Genomic DNA, 16,807 nt, shown 5'->3' with positions numbered 1-16,807 from the left:
TAGTCTCTTAAAATTTACAAAAAGAGAGTAATTTAAAACCTCCAGGAAGTGTTACAAGCACTTGTATTAATTTAGTTCTGGAAATAAACAAATTAATGATTAATGTCTATAAATGTTATTTTGGGCTTCAGAAAAATCTAATGAGCTCATTTTTATCCAGAAAAACTAAAACGAAAGCTGTATAAAATCCTTATTAAAGCAGTGCCAGCATATGCCTCAGAAAATTGGATTATATCAAAGAACAAGAAATAGATGTCTTTGGAAGAATGCTATTATGTACATCTCAGGCCACTAATTTAAATGGTTGATGGAGAAAACAACAACAATGAAGACTAAAAACATTTTGTGGGAAAACCTGACATGGATAAAAATAAACAGATTGATGTGGACCATGTAGCTAGAAGGAGAACTATATTTAAAAAGTTCGTGGAAGGAAAGTTAGAGTGTACTAGAGCAAGAGGGCAGATACCATCGCACAAGATGAATTTTGAATATCTTGAATGTAGGGTGGCCAGATTCGATACAGGCAGCTGGCTAAGGCTGCTTGAGGGTTCTGTGGTATGCACAGGGTTGTAATGCCATATTACATGATATTTAAAGATTATATTTTAAAAAAAGAGCTGCTTGCTACAAATTGTGGGATGGGAAGGAGGTCTCTAAGTACACAATATTAAAAAGTCCTTCCTTAAGTTTATTTGTAAAAGGAAACAATATTATAATTAACAAATATTAAATATAAATATAACAATCCTTAATAATTATTGAAATAATAAATTACTTTACATTTATAAATACTATTTACATTTAATTTAAGCATTAACATAGAAAAGTATGTAAAAGAAAAGTGCTCCTACTAACTTTTTTATTGTTTGAATGATGTCGTTGTTTGATTCATATTGCCTGCATTGCATTTTATACTTCTTGTTATTGGCTATTATAAATTTAATTATTGCTTGTCTAATGCCAGCTTAGTAATAACGTCCTTCACGCTTTTCCATATTAATGCCTCAATTGAAGAATCACGTTTAAAAAAGATGGAATGTGATAAAATAAAGAATATGTTTTTTAAGTGAACATTTATGTTAATCATCTACATTTTATTTTAAATGGGAATCCTTTTTAATTTTTAAAATATTTATTTACATTTATGACTAGATTCATGATAATTCTACATAGTTGATTTTCCTTATACTGAACTTTCACAGAACGAAATGGTTATTAATTTCATACAAAAAAAGTACAAAACTTCATTTCATATAAATATAAAAAAAAAATTGTTTAATACAAGTATTTTTAAGAAATTTTTAAATTAAAAGATTCCTTTAAAAAGTTAGAACAGATATACATTCACAGATAAACATGAAATACTTTATATTCCTCAAAATAAATCTTAAAATTGTTTTCAAATAAAAGTAGTTACTATGCTTTGATTGGCTCACAATATATGATTCATAAAAAAGAAATCATTAATAAATATGATGATTCATTCCAGTAATTTCATAAAAAAAAGTACTAATATTTTTTTAAATAATTATCATGTATTATATGTAATTTGAAAATAATGTGAATTATAAAATATTTATTTTGAACATGATTTTTTTATTTCAGCCCAAATAGTTAAGGAATAAGATAATAAGAATGTCATTCCAGGGAAAATCCACCAAATCCTCTTGAGCAACACGGTTTTGCTTTTAATGTATGCCATAAAACGAATGTTTCCATTGTGTGCTATATCAGATCACTCTTCATTTACATATGTGAAATGATATGAAAATAAATTCTAAGCAATATACAGTTTAATCATAATTTTTCTAAAACATACATTGGTTAAATAACTTTAACAACTTTTATGATTATCATGATAAATTTTTCGAGGGACTAGAAATACACTTTTTTAACTTTCCCAGTCAATTCCTATTTACAATAGTTTTGCCACTCACTCAACATTACAACGGTGTGTAACATTAAAACATAACATAGTTCAAAGCTGGTGCTGTCATGGAAGCATTACTTATGATCAGCAAAATTTATCGGTGTGTTGCTGAGATCTTGAGTTCCTTCTGTAGGCGTTGGTGGACTGTTAGGTCTAGGGCTTTTGCTCAAGTTTTGATCTTTTTCTGGAGAAAATAATGAAAAAATATTGTTTAAGTCATGATTATCTAGTTTAAATAAATTAAATGAGAATTATCAATCAAGTAATAAATATTATAACATTTCATTTGGATTGCTTGAAAAAAAAGATTAATTAAGTTTTTTAATAAAGTATTGAAAATGATTAAATTGGTTTAAAAAAAAACTTTAAAGGTGTCATAAAAAATATTATAGTGATTAATAAAGCCAACAGATATTATGAATTGTAATGAATATAATTGAATTGGTTATTTCAGAAATGACAAGTATGGTTTTTAAAAATAGAAAAATGTTGTTTTTGAAATAACTGATTGCATTGTGTCGAAAGTATATTAAAGTAATACAAAAGCGAACACATTTCCAGCTAAGGAATACAATGTATTTTAGAATAAATAATGTAAAACTACAATTGTTTTTCAAGTGAACCTTCAGTACAAAACATTATATAAAATAAAACAAATTTAGAGAAAAAAAAAAAAAAAAAAATTAAAACTAGCCATTAATTGGTGAAGTTGAATCTAAAAAGACCCAAATTAAAAAAATAAAATAAAATAATGATAGAATTCAATGAACAAATTTTATGTACTTTTTATATAACAGTTTCATAATTTGTCCTAAAATGATGGAAAATACTTAGCAAAATGGTGAGAAAAATGTACATATTGATGCTTAACTTATTAAAACAAGAAATACAGATACAACTAAAAGCATATAGATTATATTAGAAATGTGTAAGTATCATCAAGGCAGTTTTTTACACAACAAAACTGGTTGTCATACACTTTTAACTGGCAGCATAGCTGTTCTTTAATCTAAGCTTAAATGCATATAATTATTTCTTTAAAGATTACTATGCAGCTGAGTTAATGATAAAAATTTGTAAAAAAAAAAAAATAATAATAATAATAATAATAGGACCACAATTTTACCTGTCATGGCTCTTGGGATTTGTGGGACATTACAGGGACAGATTGAAGAAGTGAGGCTCTGAACGGAATAGCTCGACTGGAGGCTCGTAGGAGGCTTTTCTGGCATCGAAGGAATACTGCAATTATTCAAAATGGTATTTTACAATCAATGATATATAGGCATCAAACTGATTTATGTTATTTTATTATTGAAATTTTTTTTTTAAAAATAATTAATAGATGAACGAAATTGAGGCACTCGTATGGAAAAGACAGTAAGACACAAAAAGGAATTTTACATGAGAGGCAAAAAAAAAAGTAATACAGATTTTCATTTTTTAAGATTGAACAAAAAATTTATGATTTGTGAAGCTACCATTCAGTGGATTAACTTGTGTATAATTTATTGGCCTTATCGGTGTCTTCGCCATGAATATATAAAAATTAGATATTTTTTTATTTAGTTTTTTCCACATCAGTACTTCAATTAACATTGTTTAAACAAGTAAAATAAGAATCAAAACAATGAAAATAACATAGAGAAATATTAACAATTAAACAATCATATGAAGTGTAGAATTCCAAAACCTGTCAGGTTCATTTCCCACTATTCTTTATATATTTTTTCAAGATTATGATGTGAAGAAATTTCTTTAAAAACCAGTTGAATCACATGTGATTACATGAAGTGAATGAATAGTTGCATAGAAAGCTTTTGTTCAAACTCAATAGATAACCGAGATTTGATAGCTCAACTTTGAAAAAAATGGACTCTGTTTTTTCACTGCATTTTAGACAATTAACTAAATAAAATCATCATAAATAATAAAATACCTTACCATGGTAAGTTTAATCTGTAATTGAGTGGTTCAGGTGTAGAATTATTAAGTTGTGGTGTAGTACCTAACCGCAACGAAGCTTCATCATGTTCAGGAAGAAGTCCATTTTGAGTTCCTCGACCTATAAAAGACAAATAGATACCACCAACTTAGCACTATCTTTTCTACTAATATTTTAAAATATTTGGAATACTAAATTCAGAAGTTTGCCAAAACTATATTTTATGAAACATAACCAAATATGATATTTTTACACATAATAGTAAGTAATAGGCTATCTGTAGAGAAAATAATTATATCATTATAAATCAGCTTTTTCTCATTATAGAAACCCATACTCATGTCAGATACCAATATGTAATATTTGTAATAAGTGAAAGGTAACAATAATCACCAATAAGTAAAGGTGGTGTAGTCAAGCCTAAGCAACGTATCCTCCAGGCATCTTGGAGCAGTTGAAGTCTTGCCTGCTTTCTCCATTTTGCTCTTCGATTTTGGAACCACACCTACCATAATAACATATAGATATACAAGCTCTTTGTCTAATTATACAAAATTAATTTTATTAATTATTTAAGATACAAGGTCTGCTAGCTTAGATGCTATATTTAGCCAAACATACATTAGAATAAAACAATTAAAATTAATATTGGGAAGTAAAATAACTTTTCAGGATTTTCTTTCAAAGAAATGAAATTCTTCTTATTTATAAATAGATATCAGGTGATAGCTTCATGGGCTCAGTATAACTGCAGTTGTGCTCTGCACTTCTATGAAGTATCTTTTTAAATTATATTTTTATTAATATTTACACATTTTTATTTTATTTATGACCTTTACTTGCATGTTTTAAGGAAACTGTGAACAGAATTAGATTTGATCAGTTTCACTAACTTTTTATTTGCTATGCCCAATCCTTAGAGAAAAAATTAATTATTTTTTTACACTTACAAAAGTGTTTAAAATTGCATCTCAATCTAGTTAATATTTTTTTATATCAATATCCCATCTTTTAGCATCTATTCCTAAATAAAATAATAATAGATTAACCAATAGTAATCCTGCACAGACTACTGTTGTTCTCGTAAGTACAACCAAACGACTTCTTTCACAGCCTATCCCTTGGTCTTCTCCCCTTTAGCCAAGACTCGTATGAATCATTTGGATTCAAAAGCTGTTATGTCTGTTTTTCAACAATTTTACACCAGAACAAAGAACTCCAAAGTATTGAATTCGAGCTAAACGAAAAAAGTTTATCACATTTTAAATGGCATCTTCAATTGAATTTTTGAAGTGATCTAAAACTTGTGAATTTTTAATTTCAAAGCATACTAACATAATCAAAAATTACTATTTTAGCAATTTAGTTATACTATTATTTTGTTGGACTAGTGGTTTCTGTTTTAAAAATTGTCAAAAAAATAATTGTTGTTAGTTTTGTAGTTCTCCATCAAGTTTTTGTAGCTTTTTTTTTTTTTTTAAGTTTTAGATTGAGTTTGTGAGCCAAATGATTTAATTCATTCATTCATTTCACATCTTCATTTATATAGGCATATAGCATGTTGTTTTACAAGTGAATTTATTTTTAGAAGCATGAACTCTGTATCCATATATTAAGTTTTCTCTAATTTTTTAAATTTTCAGACAAGAGAAATACTGTTTCTTTTCAATATGACTGAATGCTCATTTATATATTAAATATTTATTGGTATATAGTGGTTTTTGGTCAATTGTGTTTAAGCCATTCGTAAAGAGTAGATGCTATAAAGTTTAAGTTTTCAAATAAAATTATTTTTAGTAAAAAGTGAACAGAACAAGTATAAATTCTAAACAATTCATATATTTTTTAGGTTAATATTGTCATCTCCATTCTATTTTGTCATGTCAATTACTGTTCATTTATAAAAGCATCTAGATTGGCTCTAGTCAAAATTGTGACATAATAATGAAATTTGCAAAATTTTCCCTTATATTTTTAGTTCTGAAGATAGAATACTTTATTTATAGATTGTATTTCATCGAAATATATATTGAACATAATTGTATGGTGCCATCTGAAGTGACTTTCTCCAAAATCTGATATTATTTTTCAATTTCACTATAACAATATAATACTTTTTATAAACAGAAACCAATAAAGTAAAACTGAAACCAATTTTCCTTATAACCCTTGATGTAGAAGTAGCTTATTGCTCTTGGTTACTTCAAAATTCCACTTACCAGCTATGGTCAGTTTATTAAAATTTATAATCCAATTCCTTTTTGTGATATTTTTATTTACTTAGTAATTGACATTTTTCCATCCAAAGATGGTACCATGATTGTCTTTCATCTAGATGCCAGTATGTTAATACATATGACTAGTTTTGATCTTAGGCTCCAAAGAGTAAACTGTTGATTATCGGATGAATCTGTGAATAAATTTTGGTTAGGGAATTCAATATGGAATTTGATTATGAAAGTTTCCTTTCTTTCTTATGTGACTGAACCTGAAATGTTTTAGTCCAACCTTCTGGTAACATACTGTAAGTTATTTGCTATGAAAATAAAATAAAACAAAACCCATTGTGGAAAATATCTCTAAGAAATAAAAGCGCTTGAATTTGACCCATCTTGATTGTAACCACCATTTAGATATGTAAGTCATAAGTAAAATTTGATAAGTGCAAAACCTAATGGGTAATAAGGGGAATAAGCTTGTGATTCTGTTTATTATCAGTGACCTAATACTGTACGGTCCAATCTGGTCATTTGAGAGGAATGGTAGATCAATATTTATTAAATAACTATTTAAGTAGTTAATACTTATTCAATTTCATAGCTGTCTTATTTATGAAAAATTTTAAAGGAAAGATTGAATTTAGTCACCTGAACTCTGGCTTCAGACAAGCTAATTCTTAATGCCACTTCTTCTCTAAGGAAAACGTCAGGATAGTGAGTTTTTTGGAAGAGCGACTCCAACTCTTGAAGTTGTTGAGGGCTGAATGTTGTCCTGTTCCTCCTCTGGAAAATGCAAATAAAAAAGCTTTAATATTAAACTTAAAGAAAAAAAAATTTAGATATTGCATTGGCAACTGAGAACATGATGCATACTTGATGTTCTGGGTCGACTTTGGTGTTATGGACAGAAAAATGTTGAGTTGTATGATTTATTATTATTAATTTTTCAAGAAATTGTTGGGCCTCTTTTTTATTTTTAGTTAGTTCCTTTGACACTTCCATAAAGATAATTTTGTTCTCTAAATAGAGTTTGAATATTACTTGAAAATAAGCATAAATAAACACAAGGAGATAAATAATTTTAGGACTATTTATAGAATGGACAAAACTTTTTACAACCCAATATTTATTTATTTGGATTTTATTTCAAAATATTTATTATATAAGTTTGTTCATTTGTCTTGATATTGTAGAATTTATTTATGTTTAACATTTAACTTTTTAGATTTAGGGTATAATTAATAAAATCCTAGATATTGACAGCAATCTATTCTTCAACAAATCTGAATTGTAAGTCTTCAAATTGGCCAAAAATCCAAAACCAATAATTTCAACAAATGTCATATTTAATAACTCTTCTAAAAGATTCAATCGGAAGGGTTCCATCCTCACCCTCTAATGTAAAGAAAATTTTAGCTTTTTAAATAATTTTTTAATATATCTTCCACATTTTTGTGGAATACAATATCACATTCTAAATGTGATGATAATAAATTTATCATTAATATATTGTAATTTGATTTATACTGTCCATTTTGAAAAAAGATTTTTCCTATTGCAACATAAAAACTAAAATGTTCAGGTTCAAATTTCACTTGACACCAGGCAATTTTTGATACAAATTCTTTGATACACATGGAAGAATGTAGCTGAAGACCTTTTACTTAGTTCGAGAAGCAGTGGAAGAAATTTGGGGAAAGAAAAACCCAATCAGTGACAATGATTATGTTAGAAATAATTTTCTAATTACTGTAATCATTTTTTTTAAAAATAAAAGTTGATATTTATTAATAATTTATAGGTTTTTTTATTAGGTGAAAAAGTTTTTGAAATGTTCAAATAAACTGATTGTCTTCCCATTTAATTAATTGAGGTTTTCTTTTTAACTGGTTTTTTACCTGTGGTTTTGGGTAGATATGGAAAACAAACTTTTTTTCCAAAATATAGCCCAATGTGTTAATAATTTAGACATTTATTCTTAAAAACTAACATTTATTGTTAATTGAATTTGCCATATTCTTTAGGGGTGATTTCATAGATTGGTGAAAGCATTTTTAAGAAATTTGTATTTTAATGTCAGTATTAAATTATGGTATGTGACTCCTGTTTCAAAACATTGTCATAAACAGAAATTTTAACATTGTGGATTTTTTCAGTTCTATTTTGCAACCGAGGGTCTATATGAGTGGTAACAGCCAACAGAGATTCTAAGAGATATTAAATTCTAGAGAGGACTAGCGCACAGTGAAATGACATTTTTTATCATTTCACTGAGTGCTAGTCCTCTCTAGTATTTAATGTCTCTAAGTATCCCTATTGGCTGTTACCGGTCTCCAGTTGTATTTTACACAAGGCTTACATGAACAATCCAGCAAGATGGCCGTCTAATAATGGATTCACTTATATCCATTTAGATGTGCTAGTCTAGGAGTAATGAGTATAATACAGGATGTAAGCTACCAAGAAAAGTGAAGCCAAAAAGTGAGCCTTGTGGAGCTACAAGAACATGACAGGGGAATATGAACCAATCACTGGCTGCCTTCTGTTCCAGTTCAGATTACAATGGCATACACTCATCTTAACCTCAATGTAAACCTGAGCTCCAAGAGTGTGATTAACTTCTCTCTTTTGGTTACACTTTTTCTTTGAAGGAGAGAAGGGTATGATACTCCCAGGTGCAATTGGGCAGCTGTCTTATCACTAGTTTGAGGGATGTGAAGGCACACAGATTCCAATTTTGACCCTGTTCACTATCTCATAATCTCCAGGGCAAGGATCTCAAACATAAGGTGTTAATGTTAATTGCAATCCTTTTGTTTAAATGCTGAAATGGTTAATAGATTTCGTGGTTAGGAAACATTTCACAGAAAGTATGATCATGATCGGTAGATTTAAAAACCTGTTTCACGATAATGACATGGAGTAATAGTGACAAAGATGAAACATCATTCAGCCGCTAGAAGGGGTTTAGTTTACGTTCGGAAATCCTAAATGCGTGGCCTATATATTGTACCACTCTGCGCAAAGTTGTACTATTTAACGGTGGTCTTCGCCAGCCTGGTGCCTGCTAAGTTTGTTTTAACACTTGATGCTCCATATTAAAACAAATTGATTTCATAAAACAGATTGATGCTAAGAAGGTATTTTGTTAGAGGAGAGATTTAGGGAAAATGTTAATAAAAAAAAGCTTGAATGTGACCTTTGGCTGAGATGTGAATGGAGATGCTTTAACACAAATCTAATTTTGTAGTTTCACATTTTGATTGAGGGAAGGTTACGTAGGTGACTAAATTCTTTAAGAGCTTTTCTTGAAATGAAAAAATAATTTTATTCTGGGACATACGTCCCCTAAGATTAAATACATGGTTCATACATTACGATTTTTGTCTGGCAAGCATTTGCAAATTTCAATGTTACAATTACAATGTCATTTCGAGTAAGTAAAATAAAATTACATTGGGATATTGGCTTAACTACTGTTTATAATGTTAATCAATGTATGTCTATTTATTTTATTACAATGATGCAGAGGTTTTGTAATACAATTAGTGAAGGAATAGGTGTTGTTTAAAAGAAAGAATGGATGAGAATTGGCGAATGGAGATGGGAAGAGAATTCCAGAAGCAGGTTGCACGTATGACGAAGGATTTGCTGAAGAAGGCGGTTTTATAGGAGGACATATATAAATCGATCGGTTGGGATCTGATGTTTAATGAGTGGATGGATGAACGAATAGTGAGGAGATCAAGGATGTAGTTAGGTTTTTTGATTTTAAGAATTTGGAATAGGAAAACACCATGGAGGTATTGCCTTCGGGAGATTGGATAGAGCCACTTCAACTCGGTATACCAGCGGGAGACTTGAGAACCTAAGATAAATCTTACAAAGCAGTTCATGGGTCTCTCCAGTCTCAGCTCTAGTCCTGCAGATGCCCTACATAGACCAAAAAGCTTTTATATTGAGGAAATAATTTGACTCAACAAACTTAAATATCGGGTAAAGCTTTCCCTCTCAATATGGCACATTCTTACAAAGAAAGAGGTTAAACACACTTCCGTTCTTGTGACAACTACTCCATAGACGGGTAAAAAGCGGAGAATTCTTCCAAAATAATGAAATATTATTTAATTTTTATCAAAGTACCACGGAATCTCATACAGTAATTTGCGCAATCAAACTTGAAAATCGGTTGAACCATTTGGTTAAAAAAGTGCTATATACTTACAAACGGTCAGGCTTAAACTAAGTGCCTAAAGATATGTTGATATAATAAATAAAAGCAAGTTCAATACGATTAATGTTTGATTGGAAATAATACTAAACATTGTTAAAATTCTCAAACCCCTGTTTTGTTACGTTTATCGAGGAATCTATGAGTGCAATAAGAGTGTTTAATAACTTAGTATATAATGATTAATTAATTTAAATTAATTGAGTATTGTAATAATTAACAAGAGTTATTAATTATTACTTTCGTGGAATGTTAAAATATTGTATTATGGTAATCATTTTATGCCGCCCATGAACAACAATCCATAAATGTATACAGCTCCGAAACCAACCGTATAAAAAAAAGTAATATCCTTCGCCTAGAATAATCGGTTCTTACATGATGTTCTAATTCATTAATGTTAAATTTGATACTTCATCAACACGAAGTCGGTCGGTATGACGATACCGAGCAGTAAGGTACTGAATTATTTTTCTTTATAACATCCAATTTTATGTTCTCAATGAGTATAATGATTGGTATCAATAATTGAAGAATTTGTCAGCATTTATTACTATCTATAGTTCTTTGTTTCTTAAGTTGTGTTATTTTGGGCGTTGTTGGAATAAGATGGCAGCTCCAATCTTTCAGGCTTTTTCCTTCACTCTAAGAAAAGGAGTTTCGTAGATGTTCAAAATATCAATAAACAAAAACAAATTAAATTAAATTCGAAAAACTTCTTTTTTTTTTTTTTTACTAATATTTTGTATAATGGATCAGTCTTCTTGTTGTTGCAGGTACTTCAATTGATTATGCGTCAAATGTAAACGAATATACAACAAGCCATAATCAAAATGCTATTGGTTAATTCTGAAAAGTTCCTATTAAATCTGAAGGTTGCTACGCACGGATGCTGTTAGTAACTTCTGCCTATTATGATGTAAACAACATATTTTTTGCATAGGATCATCTAGAAAAATGGTATATTTATTCCCCTCTTCTTATTTAAGGAGATTCTTCCCGGGCATACTCAGCCTAAGTAAATTAGTTCCCCGATCCTTTGCAAAACTACAGTATCAGCTATTCCTAGCGGATTCGAAACGTGACCAATCATACCCACAGAACAACTCCTTGAGATTTTTTAAGATGAGTAATTTCTAGTAAGTGTAAGTAAGTTTTAAGTTAAGATAAGTATTTTGTAGAATATTTAAACCGAAGAATCATGAATCAACGGGAGAATTTAGAAGGTTACACAACACCAAATGCCGTGAACTGTACTCTCTAAATATAATTGAGGCAACATTATCACCGCGTATGATGTGAGTAAAGGAATAGTCAGCGCAAATCTGCCAAACATGCCTCCTACAGGTAAACTGAAATGTAGATGGGAGGACTGTCAGATCCAAAGATTTTGATGGAATTCAATACAGAGAGATTTGTATATAATACTTCTATTTCAGGGTTCACATTTTATTTTTATTATAACTCTAGTAATTATATTGTATTATAAATTTGTTAATTACTTATATTATCCCAGGACTGTTTAGTATGATGTGTACTAGTAGCAATCCATTGTTTTTAGCAGCATTAAATAATGAAATTCTCTCTTATGTACTTATATTTAATTAAATCACACTTTTGAATTTCATCACTCAATCCTTTTCTTAACTTAAAAAGGGAATAAAGAAATTATTTAGAATTTATGATTTTAATATATTACATTAGATTAGACCAACAGAACGTTTTCCATCATCTCAGAGTAAATCGGAAAGGTTAGTAGAATCATTTTTAGTACATGATCTAAATACCCATAATATATTTTATTATTTAGCTATTGAAAATGTAAACTTTAAAATATGATTTGCTAAAAAAATAGTGAACTAATGCTAATAGAGACTTTTGGAGTAAACGCACAGAATTAGATTCGCCGTGTACTTGTGTTCTATCGTTACAAGAGAAGATTTTCCGGGTGATTTTTGAACGTTAAATATTGAATATTAAAAAGAGTTTACGAAAAGGGGTTACTTGAGGTTTAGGGAGTTAAATGTTTTGCATATATGACATCTGAATTACTTTATTTATACATGAAGGAGCGAACACATTTAGAATGAGTCAGTTCTTCCAGTGGTATTGTAAAAGTTAGAGATGAGTAGAACCGTTCTTCCTAATGACATCAGAAGGATCCATGCACTGAAAAGATTCATGATTGATTCAGAAAAAGGAGCTAGCTCTAGTTCATCACAGGAGGGTAGGTAGAAGAGGGGATTCATTGAAATAAGCTCCGTTTTGACTCTTGACTCACTAAAACCGTGATGGATGTCACGATTCCTTTGTTAAGATTCACTAAAAAGAGTTACCATTCTTTTTTTCAAGAATCACTAGTCACTCACTGAACATCCCGAATGAACCTCTGAAGCTCTTTTAACTAGTATGGGAACAAACAGTCCTTATTTAGTAAAGGTGATTCTCAGGCGTTCTTGGAGGTCCAAGAGACCAGGATAATCCCATCTGTATGACTTCTACATACCCACCGTCATCATGATAGTATCGCAATATATATATTGGATCGGAAATATATACTCACCTTTAGTTTATTGGTTAACTCAAAACCAATATCCAACATTAGATAATGATAATGATAAAGCCTTAAGAAGGATTTTATATTAGTAGAGATATTGGAATATTATGTATGTTAGAGAACAGATTATAATCATGTATGTAATTTTTTTTTTAGCAACAAAATGAAATTTAGATCATAAATTTATTTCAGAACTGAATTAATTATATGCCAATAGAAGTAACTTTTGGTTACGATTATGTTTGATGGTGTGAGGGTAGGGTAAGGTGTACAAAATATAAATATTAAAATCAAAAATCTTAAAACAAAATTGCTGCAAAACTGTGTCCAGTTGCTAATAAACACAGAATACTATTCCATCGAATATACAATATTAAAAAAATAATCTATTAACAAATTTATTTTTTATTTTCACTAACACAACATTATTAGTGTTGGGTTTTCTCAATAAATATAACAATAATCAAGGAAATTTAATTAATTAATGAATAAAAATGATTAATTGCTATAACATACCTGCCTTCTCCTGCCGAACATATACTCGGTGAGGAGGTCTCCGTGCAGAGGTGATATGAACGGACCTGCCATGGTTCTGCCGCCACAAACTGGAACCAACCCTCTTTAAACTTTCGCAAGACCACGCCCCCTCCGTTCCTATTGGCCAACCAGCTACCCCTACCCCCGGTTTATTGACCTCCCTTCAGCCACCCCATGATTTCACTTGATCAATTAGCCCGGTCGTAGCTTTTTATCTAGAGGCAGTGATACCAATTAGAGTTGGGTTTATAGATATACATGCCCTTGTTCATTCCACTTGTCCTCTTTTTGCTAGAAAACCGAAACCCAATGCTCTCCTCTGTCCTATACAAAACCATCCGATTCATTTTAGCTGCAACCACTCGAATTCATTAAAAGGATTCCATGGTAAAGGGAAGGGATGTACACATTACACAAATAAAAAAAAAAAAGAATGAAAGTTGGACCAACACTGCCATCAAAATATTACTACGCGGCTAAACAAATGGAAATAGCCATTCGAGTATTTATAATAATAATAAAGGCTTAGCGAACCCACAGGTTCGATGCCGATATCACCAATCGTTGGCTACACACATATACCCAATGACGCCCATCCAAACCCCAATCTTCCAGGTCAGTCCTAGTGCAATCCTCTCGTCTATGCTTCGGTCGACGACTCGGCCGTTACTCGTCGGTTCGGTTTTTATTTAATTTTAGGGATCCTTTCTTTACTAAGCTCTTGATTAATGTTGATGTTACCATAAATCTTATTCGCCAATACGATCTGAATTATATTTACCGGGTAGTTCCCTCAATTCAGCATTTGCAGCCTTTTAAATCCATTTTGGAAAAAAATATTTTCGTAATTTTCAAAAACCTGAAGGCGCTGTTCTTCCCTCAGTCTAAGAAGCCACAGGAAGACTAATTAAACAAAAAACTTTTATGAAACTCTGAAGGTATTACCTCTATAACATTCATCGATATTGTAAAGAATGGTGACATTGGATGAAGTAGTAATTACACATGTTCAATTAGTATTTCATGGCGCATGGTAGGAATGGAAGTACACGATCCTTTATTTTTATTATAAATATCAGAATGGCCAGTCAAGTCACTGGATTAAGAATGAAGTTTTAAATTGGTTCAAGTCGTACCATATGTCATTGGGTTAATAATGTCTGAAATATGCTGTCAATCCTTGGAACAAAAAAAAAAAAAATCACTATCATATAATTTTACATACTATCCTACTCTTATTCTCTTTTGATATGCGCTGCGATTAAAAATTACTTACCCCTATTGCCCAAATATGCGCAACTCATGTCTTTTCCAGGTGAAAGAACAGATCTCCTCTTGGAGGATCTTTGGGATACCATCCACCTCCATAATCACCAATGTGCAAGCCCACTTTAGTCTGTCGAATCCACATTCGTAAAAAACATCATGTTCAGTAAACAACATGTGTAATTATGTACTTAATCTAAATGTATTACGTATATGTACTTATGTACTTCATCTAAACATAATACTTCATCTAAAGGTGCCATTATTTAAAATATTCCCAAATATCGATAGAATATTATCGAGGTAATGCCTTCAGGGTTTCATAAAAGTTCTTTACCTAGAATTATCTTTGCAGTAGGTTTGCTATCTCGTATCTAAACAGTTCCCTCCAAATGTGTTTCTAAAGTGGGTTACTATTAACAAAGTATTTACCGAATAAAACTTTTTTTTGCTGTTTACCAAACATTTTTACTTTTTATTAATTAATTACATTTATTTTTTTAAGAGGGAAGGGCTTTGCAACAATGCGGTAATGAGAGAATAAGAAGGAATCGAATTTAAATTACAATGCGATAAAATTTACTACTTTGCTCAAACGTTGGCAGATCCACAAACGAAGTGAAATAACTTTAATAATAACAAATGAATGATACAACTTTTATGGAATCCTCAAAATTGTATCTCATTGAAATTTTTTGAATGTGATTAGACCGAGCATTTTCGTAAATTATTCATTTTTACTAGTTAACTGACGTTTTACTTCTAAAAAATTAAATAAATTTAATGGGATATGTTCCAGGTGTGGTAAAAAAAACTCAAATAGTAAATGATTATACTATTTTTATTGAGCCAACCTTTCGCCCCACGTTGCAGGGCTTCGTCAGGGCTAAAAAAGATAGAAACACTTGACATAGTTACAAAAAAAGAAAAAAACATAAGTGGAAAATAACAGGGGTATACAATGAAAAGTAAAACATAATAAGAAAAATTAAAGGTTGTAAACAGTAAATTAAAAGGGTAATAGAAACAGATAGATAAGAGATAAAATAAGAGAAGAGATATTAAAGAAAGTAAAAATTAAGAGATGAAAAAAAGAAAAGAATAAAATCAAATGATGAGACAGAATTCATACCCGTTTTGATGGAAGTCAAAGTCAGAGTGAGCCGTTTGTATTGGGAGGAGTGGGGATGGCAGTTTAGCACGCCACAATAACGAAAATAATTTAAAAGTAATCATTGTAAAAAAAAAAATTTAAATTAGGTAAACAATAAATGGTAATATACATAATAGAGGGGGAGATGAGATATTTACAAAATTATTTTAAAAAAAAAATAAATAAAAAAATAAAATAAAAAATACTCATAGATAGAAATCAATGTTGACTGACGGTGATATTGGCCAATCCCTCCCTTTTCTTGACCCACTTATTATCAGATATTCCAATAGCTCCCTATCAACTAATTGGTATCCACTTATAATAATCCACTTATTCTGGCAGACTCCTCAATAAAATAGTATAATCATTTACTATTTGAGTTTTTTTTTACCACACCCGGACCACATTCATCTATACACACGGTGATTCATATATAATCAATCAATAATCTTCCAGTAAATAAATTTAAATCTATTCCGTTAAAACCCATGGAGGGTCAAGGGTTCAGTAGTTTGTAAAGAAGTACTGTTATGAGACCAACGGTTGTGCAAGGAGGTGATTTGGTCAGTATCACACTCGTCCGCCAGATTTTTATCCAATTAAGGGTACCCAATTTTAGAGGCTGGGTGGATCCCAGGATAGCTCCAGAGCCCACAGGAGTTGACTCACGGCAATAGTGTAACAGACAACAATTTTACGCCCAGCCGGATTTGAACTTGGGTCCTAAAAGTTTGTTACCACGCGCTTTACCCCGTGGCTACAGCGGTCTCTCTCTTTTACATCTACGATCACCTAATGAAGCGATACTTTCAAACAAATTGATTTAGTTTCTATCTAATATGAAATCCGTCGTTGATTATGAAAATGATGACAAAAGTTGAAAAATGTTCATTTTAAGTAGATAAACAGCTCAAAAACGGGATTTGTTCGGAAATATTGAGATGAAACTTATTTAAGATGAAC

General features: G+C 30.4%; 1 protein-coding gene across 1 annotated transcript; it reads right to left on the bottom strand.

Annotated features, from left to right (window-relative positions):
* Positions 1-685: 685 nt before the first annotated feature.
* Positions 686-13,489, bottom strand: LOC106677678 (dorsal root ganglia homeobox protein). The gene is made up of 6 exons (XM_014415738.2): positions 13,402-13,489; positions 6,746-6,880; positions 4,272-4,383; positions 3,878-3,998; positions 3,060-3,175; positions 686-2,117 (listed from the first exon to the last, which is right to left on the bottom strand). Exons 1-6 carry the CDS (start codon positions 13,471-13,473, stop codon positions 2,008-2,010), a joined length of 666 nt encoding a protein of 221 aa, XP_014271224.1. The 5' UTR covers positions 13,474-13,489; the 3' UTR covers positions 686-2,007.
* Between the last annotated feature and the right edge of the window lie 3,318 nt (positions 13,490-16,807).

The sequence above is a fragment of the Halyomorpha halys genome, unplaced genomic scaffold (genome assembly GCF_000696795.3).
Source record: "Halyomorpha halys isolate HHAL.00 unplaced genomic scaffold, Hhal_1.1 Scaffold106.1, whole genome shotgun sequence".
Classification (NCBI taxonomy): Eukaryota; Metazoa; Arthropoda; class Insecta; order Hemiptera; family Pentatomidae; genus Halyomorpha; species Halyomorpha halys.
The sequence above is the reverse complement of the archived record's forward strand: the minus strand, read 5'-3'. Positions and strand labels throughout refer to the sequence as shown.